At 44.4% G+C, this 10,866-nt stretch overlaps 4 protein-coding genes across 8 annotated transcripts; 2 read left to right on the plus strand and 2 right to left on the minus strand.

The window, feature by feature from the left end:
• Positions 1 to 36: 36 nt before the first annotated feature.
• On the plus strand, positions 37 to 2,577 carry MED16 (mediator complex subunit 16). Its single transcript, XM_017238780.3, has one exon. It carries the CDS (start codon positions 104 to 106, stop codon positions 2,537 to 2,539), a length of 2,436 nt encoding a protein of 811 aa, XP_017094269.2. The 5' UTR covers positions 37 to 103; the 3' UTR covers positions 2,540 to 2,577.
• A 123-nt stretch (positions 2,578 to 2,700) lies between these two features.
• EndoB (SH3 domain containing GRB2 like, endophilin-B) lies at positions 2,701 to 6,000 on the plus strand. 4 transcript variants are annotated; one of them, XM_017238786.3, is made up of 6 exons: positions 2,701 to 2,915; positions 3,061 to 3,558; positions 3,643 to 3,678; positions 3,893 to 4,083; positions 4,236 to 4,431; positions 4,943 to 6,000. In XM_017238786.3, the coding sequence occupies exons 1-6, from the start codon at positions 2,838 to 2,840 to the stop codon at positions 5,069 to 5,071; spliced, it is 1,128 nt and encodes a 375-aa protein (XP_017094275.2). In that variant the 5' UTR covers positions 2,701 to 2,837; the 3' UTR covers positions 5,072 to 6,000. The 4 variants fall into 4 exon arrangements, with proteins under 4 accessions (XP_017094275.2, XP_017094276.2, XP_017094271.2 ...); XM_017238782.3 differs by lacking the exon at positions 4,236 to 4,431 and adding an exon at positions 4,640 to 4,883 and having other exon boundaries at positions 2,710 to 2,915; XM_017238787.3 differs by lacking the exon at positions 3,643 to 3,678 and having other exon boundaries at positions 2,705 to 2,915.
• Positions 5,950 to 8,129, minus strand: LOC108123549 (uncharacterized). The gene is made up of 5 exons (XM_017238781.3): positions 7,988 to 8,129; positions 7,826 to 7,917; positions 7,646 to 7,776; positions 6,236 to 7,589; positions 5,950 to 6,171 (listed from the first exon to the last, which is right to left on the minus strand). Exons 1-5 carry the CDS (start codon positions 8,016 to 8,018, stop codon positions 5,950 to 5,952), a joined length of 1,830 nt encoding a protein of 609 aa, XP_017094270.2. The 5' UTR covers positions 8,019 to 8,129.
• Positions 8,130 to 8,220: 91 nt separating this feature from the next.
• LOC108123404 (uncharacterized) lies at positions 8,221 to 10,764 on the minus strand. 2 transcript variants are annotated; one of them, XM_017238529.3, is made up of 5 exons: positions 10,502 to 10,764; positions 10,300 to 10,391; positions 10,087 to 10,244; positions 8,411 to 10,026; positions 8,221 to 8,337 (listed from the first exon to the last, which is right to left on the minus strand). In XM_017238529.3, the coding sequence occupies exons 1-5, from the start codon at positions 10,524 to 10,526 to the stop codon at positions 8,315 to 8,317; spliced, it is 1,914 nt and encodes a 637-aa protein (XP_017094018.1). In that variant the 5' UTR covers positions 10,527 to 10,764; the 3' UTR covers positions 8,221 to 8,314. The 2 variants fall into 2 exon arrangements, with proteins under 2 accessions (XP_017094018.1, XP_017094017.1); XM_017238528.3 differs by having other exon boundaries at positions 8,393 to 10,026.
• Positions 10,765 to 10,866: the final 102 nt, after the last annotated feature.

The raw sequence follows: 10,866 nt of genomic DNA on the forward strand, positions 1-10,866 counted from the left end.
ATATCGATAACTGATATGTTAATATACCACCAACAGCCCTACCTCGAATATAAACAATCAACAATAACAAAATTGTTATACGGTTTCTGTTAACGCCGCGAATATGACAATTTTATACAAAGTAGAGGGCAAGGAGTTCAGCAAGGACAGCGTTTTTCCGCAAAAGGTGGTCCTCTGCTCCGTTTCTGCGCGTAACATCGTAGCATTTAGCAGTTTGCAAAGCGCCATTGTTCCATCCGCGGCGGACGCCGGTGATCCAGGATCCAATGTTAGTCTTGGAGCCAGCAACAGCCATGTGTATGTGTGCGACATAGTGACACCCTGGGAATACTACAAGGTGTGCTCGTCCAAATCCCTGATCAGCGTCCTTCAATGGAGTCCCAATGGCGAGCAGCTACTCATGGGCTATATTGGAGGCCGAGTCGAAATATGGCAGCCAAGGAACCAGTCCATCAATATGTGGCTTCTGCAATTCCATGCCAACGTGCCCAGCGAGGATATCATACAGGCGCAGTTCTTCCACAACGGCAAGGGCGTTATCTTCAATCCTCAAAAGAAGGACCACACCTACTATGCGGAAAAGTTTGAACGCTTGGAGCACCGGCCCACACTAGCAGGATTTGGGAGTGTAGCCAGCGATGGGTGCTTACTCCTTACCTCATCCGGTTTACTGGCCGCCTTCAGTATGCCCCAGTTGCAGAGGGCTTCCGCAGGACTGGGTCCTGTTGAGACCCCATATCCCGAGATTCAGGAACTGACGCCCACGCTTCACAGCATCGGTATCTCGAGGAGCTTTATCGAACACTGCAGCATGACACCCAGTCCATCGGGAGCTGTGAATGTGGCGTTTAGTTGCGGATGGCAGCAGCAGCTGGTACAGTGCTTCAAAGTCTCCCTATCTTTGGAAGGAGAACTGGGTCTGGAGCAGCATCTGGCCATTAAGTCAGAGTCCCAAGCTAGCATATTTCTGGGCCCCCTGGACGGACGAAAAATCACCCACATAAAGTGTACACGGGTGGCAAACGAGGATGTAATCTTCATCGCGTATGCCTGTCCGGACGGAGCAGGAAGCCAGCTGGAACAGTGGACGCTTACACGCCGTCGCCAGAACGTCCATGCCTTGCTCCAAGGATCAAACGCCAAACCAAACGAGTTTGTACAGTCCGAGAGTTGGGAGCAGGTGGCTAAGGCGCATCTGAACGCCTCTTTGGCGGATATTTGTGTTACCCGGCTCGCGGTGTCCTCGGCCGACTCTTGTCAGGTGTACGCGATCCTGCAGGACAACAGTGTCCAGGTGTTGGAAGCCAACTCCCTGAAGCATATCAACCACACTCAATTTGAAAAGGTGTCCGACGCCAGTGGTGGAGTGAGATTCGTAAGCGGCGACTTGACACCAACTAGCCAAATGCTCTTGCTTTTCGATAGCCATGCTCAGCTGCACGCGATGCAGGCTCCGCTAATCAAGCAAACTGGAGCTGGCCTGCTTCTGCTGGAGTACTGCATTGTCACCGGATGCGACGCCAGTGATGTTCTCCTTTTGAATCTTGGGAATTTGGAGATGCTAGTGGAAAAGCTCACAGACAATTTCACCCGACAGCCCTCATATGTCCGGCACTACTACTACTCTAACTTTTTGGCCCTCAAGTCCAATCTGTGTCGAGTGCAACAGCAGGAGTTCGACAACCTGATCATCTTGCATGCCATTTCGACAACGTTCAAGAGCTTGCTGCGACCGTCCGACCTGGGCAGCCAAGACAAAGGGCCCGCCGATAATTTAGCCATGAAACTGGCAGAATCCATTCCCGACGTGGACACCGTCATGCTGAATTTAGACGCCAAAGACTTCACCGTAGAGCCCGTAATGCTTCAAAGCCTGCAGCAGTTAATTCAGTGGGTCACGGACCTGGCCCTCAACATGCTCCACCGACTTCCAGAGGAGGTGATGAAGTGCAAACTCTCCGGCAAGCGTCCTAGCTACGACATCAGCCGGGACATCGTCGCCATTGGCAGCCTGCGCGAGTTGCTGGTCATGATTCGCATCTGGGGCCTGCTTAATACCCAGTGTCTTCCAGTCTACACCAAGTTAATGGACAACATTGACGTGCTGGTCATTCTGTTTCGCCTGCTCACTCGCTTGGCCCAGAATCCTGCCGAGCCTGATGAGCTTTTGCTGGACGAGTGCAGTCTCCTGTCCAAGCAGCTGCTTATACCTCAACCCAGCAAGTTTACCCCAACAACGTTGTTGAGTGCCCAGGGTTTCGCGGCCGTAAAGTCGGGCCAGCTCCAGTTCACCTCGCTGGTCGAGCCTTCCTGTCTGCAGGACATGGAAACGGAGGATGTCGTTTTCGCCAGGTCGGTGAAGGACGGTGTAAGTAACCTCCAGCTGGGGGCCCGGCCAAGCACCATCCGTCGTTGTGCCCGTTGTGGGTTCGTGTTTGTGAATAATGCCAGCAAAGTGGCGAAGACATCTGCCCTGAAAGCTTGGTTCAGTAAGTGGCTTCATTGTCATTGCGGCGGATTTTGGAAGCAAAATCACTAGAAAGAGTAGGAAGTAGATTATAATCATACAGTTTAAAATAAAATTAATCATAAAACTTTAAACATCTGCCTTTTAAATCTTGGGAGGGAAAAACTTAATTCAAAATAATATCGATATGCGATAGGTAAGAAAGAAAATATCGCAAGAAAAATAATTATAGCTTTGGGAACTATCGATATACTGATACATTCTCAACAACCCTAATAAATACAAACAATTTCGGCTGCACGACAAAATTTAAATTTCAAGTTAAGCCTTCGAAGTTATATTCGACTGACTGGCGAGTTAATCTGCTGAAATGAATATAAATCTGCCAAACTTCAATGTTAAGAACCTGGTGAAGGAGGCGGGCAGCACAATCTCTCGAGTGGTGCAGGTGAAGAAATCAATGAATTTGGGTGGGGATTTAGTGTGGGGGCCTGGGGGTTGGTCTTGGGGTCTCCAGAAGTGTTGTGGTGTTAGCTTTCGCACTTGGCACTGACCATTTACCCTTTTCTTTTTTCATATTTTCCGATAAACAGCTGACAGAGGAAAAGCTCGGCACCACAGAGCGCACCGAATACGATCTTCACTTCCAAAATCTCGCCGAGCGGGCGGACGTTACCAAGACATGGACGGAGAAGATTGTCCGCGACACCGAATCGGTGCTTATTCCCAATCCACAAAATCGCGTCGAGGATTTCATCTTCGAAAAGATCGAAAAATCGAAGCCCAAGCGTCTGAGCAACCTGGAGCATCTCGCCCTGGATATGATCGAGGCCGGTGGGGACTTTGGTCAGGATCTGCCCTATGGACAGGCTCTGATCAAGGTAGGCCAAGCGGAGCAAAAGTTGGGCCAGTGCGAACACGACTTTATCGCCACCTCGGGCATATGCTTCACCCAGCCGTTGCGCAAATTCCTCGACGGTGAGATGAAGACCATTAGCAAGGAGCGGGGCATTCTGGAAACCAAGCGCCTCGACTTGGACGCCTGCAAGAACAGAGTTAAAAAGGCACGCAGCATGCTTGGCCAGCAGTCGGTAAGATGATTTTGTGGGTCAAGAGGGTTGTGTAATGGACTCATCAATTTTTCTATTTCTCAATGCTGCCTTTGGGGTTCACAGAAAGATGGCATCTCGCCAGAGGCCGTCTTGGAACAGGTACCTTGACCACGACCTTGAAAATGTATATTATTTATAGTGATGGTTTCTTAAATGTTGTCACTTAAATCTAAAATTAAATTTAGTTGTTAAACTTTTTGAGTTACAAACACAGCAAATATCAAATACACAAAGGACACGAACTAACATTGAATTATTTTGAACCTCTTATCATTTTATGAAGTCCACTTTCTAATAATTAAATGTTTCACAGGCCGAGCGCGATTTACGGGTGGCCCAGGCCGAATTCGATCGCCAGTCAGAGATAACGAAACTGCTGTTAGATGGGATCAGCACTTCGCAAGCTTCCCATTTGCGTCACCTACACGCCTTCGTCCAAGCCCAGGTGCGGTATTATAAGCAATGCGGCGACACCATGGAACAGCTGCAGCGCGAGTTGGCCAAGTAAGTAAATTTCAGAGGACGAGCAACGGACTCTGGCACTCTACTTAGCACCCAAAACGAGCCCATGCACCCCTAGCGGGGCCAACACTCCGCACCCCATGCTCCCTCCTACCCATTTCCAGGTTATATCTCTTATGTTTGTGGTCTTGCAGGATGCAGCATCCAAAGCCACGCCTGCGCATCAATAGCGAAGACGTTGATGGTGGGCCTCCCAGCTCTGTATCGATGCATTCCTGTGATTCCGATTCCGTAGCACTAGATAGCGACCCAGATCCCGATCAAAACAAGTCCCTTGACAATCTTCTGGAAGACTTTCGCATTGAGTTTGATGCGAGTGCCATATCCACAGTGTAGTGTCTTCCACAAGTCTAATTTTTGAGCTCGGGTTTCAGCCAGTTAACCTTAACATTTAGTTATAATATTAAATATGTAGATAGGTTGTTGTGTAGTTGTTACATCATTTCAGTCAGGTTGTCTCAGGTCATCCACTTTATTTAGAGCATCACAATCAAATCGAACCAAATCAAAACTCATTTAACTCTGCATCTTCCATCAGCTTGGGAGGCCCCACACCATACATTCCGCTCGACTTGGGCGATGCCAGCGGTAGCAAGTCTACCGGATCCTCAGGTGGATCCTCTGCCCGAGGCACAGGCCATAACAGTGCCGCTAATCCGGCCGCTTTTGGTAACAAGCCCAGTCAGCCCATGCACGTCAGCACGGATCAGATGCAGCGAGCTCGCGTTCTTTGTTCCTATGACGCCAAAGATCACACTGAGCTAAACTTGAGCGCAAATGAGGTAAGCCTACTTGAGTTCAAGAAAAAGTAACCCTCCTCATTGTATCCTTTCTCTTGCAGGTGATCTTCGTAACTGAATGCTCACCCGTAAACGAGGACTACATGTACGGAAAACAGGGTCTGATGAAGGGTCTCGTGCCACGCGCTTTTGTAGAGATGCTTGATGAGGAGCACGACATCACCCTTTAATCCCTCCAGTTCGAGCAGCAGTAATCAATCAATAATCTCAACCAAGTATAATAAACAAGAGAAATACTCCAATTTAAAATACCGAAATACTCGAAAACGGAGAACGGGAATGATGAGCAGGGAACGGCAATGGACAATTATAAGATGCGGCCGGACTGGCATTTGGCACTAGCAAGAGAGTACAATAATTTATCAGAATATACATTAATATACATACATATAAAGAAGGCATGAACATCAATATTGTTACATAAAGTATTTTAGGCCTCGTTAATCCTTTACCCCTATACCCGGAAAAGACATGTCGCTCACGTGCACAGATCGCGCGCATTGCTATTATTAATAAACATAATTTTCTGCTGCCTGTCGAGCTAGATTTTAACAAAATTTTCAAGCTTATTATACTACTTATGACATATCTTAAAGAAAGAGCAATTGTTATTTAAATAAGCTTCTCACCACACTCAAAAGTATTATAATTGTGTTATGTTTGTCTCCATCTTAGTTAACAAACGAAATTTACAGTGCTTTACCAATATATATCCTATATTTATACGTATGAGATTGTTACTCCAGTTACTATTTATATTCAGCGAAGGCGTTTCCAATATAAGCTAATTAGTATCTAATATAACTACTTACTCTTACTCCTACCTTAATGCTGCAAATTTATTCTGTTAAAAACCTTTATGTGCAATTTTGGAAAGTCAATTAATTGAATATTGCTTGTTAAACGTAAGATATACCCTAAAACACCAATCCGAAATTAGCGGTTAAATGTTGCAAAAAATAGGGCAAACGTACAATACAATAATAATGTAAACAACGACGATTTTTAGGAATTCAGCAAAGAAACAATGTTGTAACATTTATTGAGCCTAAAAGTGCATTTTAAAAACACCCAAATTATATGAAATAAAGAAATAATCGCTCATACTATCGCCATAGTAATCATCGTAGCCTTGCTCATCTTCGGACCAATATTTTTCTTCGAAATCATCATCATCGCAGCCCTCGAAGTCATAGTCAAAGGGCAATCCTCCGCCCTTCGTTTCCGTGTTAATTAATTGAACGACATCATCCGGATTTGATTTCGAGCCCTTTAAGAAAAATGTATGGTTTCAAATTACGATTTTCAACACAAAAATACCAAGTCCCACTTACAACAATGTCCTGAGATTGGATTTCACCCTCATGTTGTTTCTTGAAGGACATCAGTTTGATGGGCAAAACCCTTTTCATCTCCTTATATTTAGTTTCTTCACGTACTTTCTTCTCAATTCCCTTAACCAGCTTGTCGCTCCATGTGCGATCCTGCAGCCCCACTATGCTCAGCATGGGACAGGCGCAAAACAGGCCTAGAATCGCAGCATCGCTTACTTTAGAAGACGCGCTGATGTGTATGCGCTCCAGATTTTTTAAATCGGCAAACTTTGCCAGTACTTCATCGTCTAATGTTTCGATGTAAGGCAAAAGCAGGATTCGTAGTCCAGCTAACTTAGTTATTTGGTGCATCTGTTGTTGATTCAACATGTAAGGGCCGATTATATCTAATCGCTCTAGTTTCTCCGACTTCCGCTTCACCAACTGTACAAAAAGAGACAATCCTATGTATTCAGGAACGGTTTTCGGATTATAGATCGATAGATGTTTTAACTTGGGTATACGAGCCACGAAGTCATAAGGATCATTACTAAAAACGGTTATGCGTATTATCTCTAGAGAGGGAAAACAATTTTGCCGAATCAAAGTTTGTCCAATAGTCCTAGGCAAGAGCTCAACATTTAGAATGTTGAGCTCCTTTAGTTTTGTTAGCTTCTTGCAAATCTTTGGTAAATTCTCCATATTGAAATAGTGACACCTATTCAGCGATAACTCTTCTATTGAGGAAGGCAATTTATCCATGGTTTGTCCCCTCAGGTGAGTAGAGCTGGCATCAAGTATTTTTAGGTTATTGAGGTTCTTAAGCGACTCTATCGAGCTGTCGTGCAGATCCGTTCCCGCTACTTGAAGCTCCTCCAGTTTTCCCAACTTGGGAAATATTTTGTGAGCATTACTCTCTATATCCGGGCTGTTCCACAAATCTAGAGTGGTCAGATTTGGGCAGTGTTCCCCCAGAAGAGCGTATAGCTTTTCTTGATGTGTTGTTTCAACGACGGTGTCAAAGGCTTCCAAATTTGATCCAGACAGCTTAAAAAAGTCGGTCATTTCCCAAACGGTAGCGTCAAATAAATCGTACGTATCGGCTATGCTATGCATTCGGCGTGATGCCATTTCATAGACGGCCCTGAACCGCTGACAGGTTCTGGCGAAGCGAATTTGGTCCGCCACGAACTCCAGGTTCTCTAGGATGAGCTCCAGGCAGTAATCATTCAACCGCATGATAGGTGCTTCCTCGCCAGGCAGCAGGTCTACAGATTCTGATGGGCTACCGTAGGCTTCCGGCTGCAGCCAGCTGTCGCCAGCCTGCACATGGAACCTGTGGCCGTTTACATGGTGAATCGGACTATGGAGAGACCTGGAAATACATTGGTCAGTGCTAAAAAAAAAAGCCAAATAAAGGATAGTACGCACTTGGCTGCCTGCTTTGCGGTTTCATATAATGCATAACCTTCTGAGGACTTTTCCTTTTTGGTCTTGGATATTTTCATTTCCAGCACATTTCCATATATCTCCAAATGTGCCCTCAGTGCGCTTTTCTTGAGCTGTCAATCGGTAATTAAACAAAGAACTTAAATAATCTTTATGCATTACCTGTGACGGCACTTTACTAATATATATTTTCTGCACTGGAACGTGATCCTCTGTATAGGCAATCCAATTCTTAAAATAGTAATTTTGAGATTCTACGAGAACAGAGATATGTTTTGTTCAATTTGAATATTCCTTTGCATAACTAATTTAATTTAAACTTACGGATATTAATATCGCTGTTTAGAGGAAACATTTTTAATGTTCTTGAAGTAAAAGCGCCAAGCTGATTTTGTCCAGTGTGACCGCAGTGCGTGAGCAAAAAAAAAACTTCTAAATGTTAAATAAAAAATCTGGCCATACTTCAGGTGACCGCCATAAAGGAATAGTTTAAAAAATAAACACATATATATTTCCATAAAGAATACTCAAAAACAAAATAAAAATTCTATTCTAAATAAAAATAGTATCTGCCTTCTTTGGCGACATAACTTTTAATTCGATTTAACAAAAAAAATAATAAATGAAGGTTCCAAAGTTCTCATATTTCAACTACGGCAACGGGTCAATAACATCTGTAAAAATAAATAAAATTAAAATAATCTTTTTAATATAAATATGTGAATGTACCCTCATATAAAACTATACCATCATCATCGTTATCCTGATTCTCGATATCAAAGAAAGACTCGCGCTCGTCAAAGTCACTATCGTCTAGGTAGCCGGCATCAAACATGTCACGTCGCTCAAAATAATCAGATTCATCATCTCCTGAGTCATCCGCCAGATCTATATCATCTGGATCAAAGTCAAATTCGTCTTCTATCAAATTGACAAAGTCGATGCCGGTCAGATCGTGGTCAAATTGTGTTGTACATCTCAGTTGGATGATGTCCTTAGGAGCCACATTGTTATTATTGAGGAGATCCTCCATCACGGTATCTTTAAGAAAGACGCAAAGTTTTATGGGCAACTTCCGATGCATCTCCTTGTTGGCAGTCTCCTGGCGGACCCGGGAAACGATTCCAAGTACCAGCTTGTCGCACGGATCCACGTAACCATCCAAATGAATATCGCTCAATTTTGGACATGCACCGAATAGATGTAATATAGCCGATCCACTGGTGCTATCAGATTGTTGAATTGTAATCTGCTCCAGATTTTGAAGATTCGATAAATGATCTATCCCGCTGTCTGCGTCGATACGGGGTAATAGTAGTCGGCGAAGTTCAGTCAGCTTGGATATCTTAGTTACTGCTTGCCTCGAGAGAACGGTGTTTCCGTGGATCTCAAGGCGCAGTAACTGGTGCGCTTTATACTCGGCCAACTGCTCGAAGAGTTCCTCGCGCAACGTATTATGACCAATTATTGTTGGATAAACAAACAGCTGCTTCAGACTGGGTAGTTGAGCCATAAACTCGTAGGTGTCGCCTTCGAAAGCCGTCATCCGCAGAATTTCCAGATTGGGGCAGGCGTTTTCCTTCACCAGCACCTGGTAGGCCTTAAAATAGGATGTATTCATATTCGTAATGTTTAGCTCCTTCAACTGGCTAAACTTTTTACAAATCCTGGGCAACTCAAATGTTTGGAACGATAAACATTCGTTCATCGACAGCGTTTCGATTGGAGCAGTCAACTTGGACAGGGTATATCCTGAAAACGAGTTCCAGCTAATATTCAACGTCTTTAAATTGCGCATATAGCGCAGTGTCAAAATTGCTGCATCGGTCAAGTTTGACATCGGCATGTAGAGAGTCTCCAGACTTTGCATCTTGGAAAATAATTTGTTCATGTTGCGCGAATTAAGGGGGCTGCTGAGTAGCATCATTGCCTTCAGGTTTGGGCAGCTGGTTGATAGGTAATCGCAGAAGCGCTGTGTCCGAGATGTGGGCATCACGCCCTCTATCTGCTGCACATGTGGTCCAGAAATTCTAAAGAAATCTCGCATATCCCATACAGTCATTTCGTCGAAATGACAGAGATCAACTATTTTGTGCAGTCTGGGCGAGGCTAGCTTGTAAATCGATCTGAAGCGTGAACAGGCCCTGGCGAAGTGAACTTGATCTGGCAGCGAAAGATATTTGAAGATGTACTCCAAACAATGATCGTTCAGCACAAAAATGGGTGGTGGCGGCGGGGCCCTAATATTTGGACGTACCACGGGCAAATGGCGTGGTATATGGGCAGCAGGCTGGTGCCAGCTATCACTGGCCTGGACATGAAATTTTCGCCCGTTAACATGATGAACCCTACCTTGCAGGGCCCTGGAATTATTATATTAAAAGCTTAGTAATGGCAAGACTCTTTCAGAGCGTCACACATACTTTGCTGCATCCTTGGCATCGGCGAAGAATACATAGCCAGTGAATCGACGCTGACTTCGAAAGCAACTTCCACGTGGGGCGTTCCTGGGTCGAAAAATCTGCAGACGCACTACTCGGCCGTACCCACAGAAATGCAGCTCCAAGACATTTTGACTCAACTGCAAGAGAGGAATTATCAATTCATGATTTCTAGGAAACAAGTGGTTTTGGCACCTCCGCTGGCACTTTGTACAGATAAAGCTTCTGGACGGGAATGTGGTCTTCGGTGTATGCAATCGATTCCTTGAAATAGTAATTTTGCTGAGCTGAAAGAGGCAAGCTTTTCATTATTTTCCAAAGAATTTGCGCAGCAGGATCTAACAACTAATCACCGCTGGCTCTGGCCACTGGGCTATCTTAGCCGGATTGAACTTACGTGGGTTGGCTACGAATTGAGCCATTTGGATGTTTGTTTTATACTTTTTATGTAGAATTTGTAGCTAGAAGTTTCAAGATATGATATTCAGTTGAGCCGCCAAGCAATAATAGTTCAGTGTGACCGAATGTGAGTCACGCAAAATACTTTTCATATATGTGTACTTGAAAAGATCGCGACTAAGAGATCCCGTTATGTTTTTTATTTTTTTTTTTTAGTTTTAGATCAGAACTAAAATGTTGATTTTTGATTCCAAACAAATAAAAGGCCTACTCTGCTATATATTTGAAAAGAAGAAAAACAAGGAAAACTGATCCGATCTCAATATCAGTGATCAGTCTATAGATATGTACATATATCGATCT

This window comes from Drosophila bipectinata, chromosome 2R (genome assembly GCF_030179905.1).
Source record: "Drosophila bipectinata strain 14024-0381.07 chromosome 2R, DbipHiC1v2, whole genome shotgun sequence".
NCBI lineage: Eukaryota > Metazoa > Arthropoda > Insecta > Diptera > Drosophilidae > Drosophila > Drosophila bipectinata.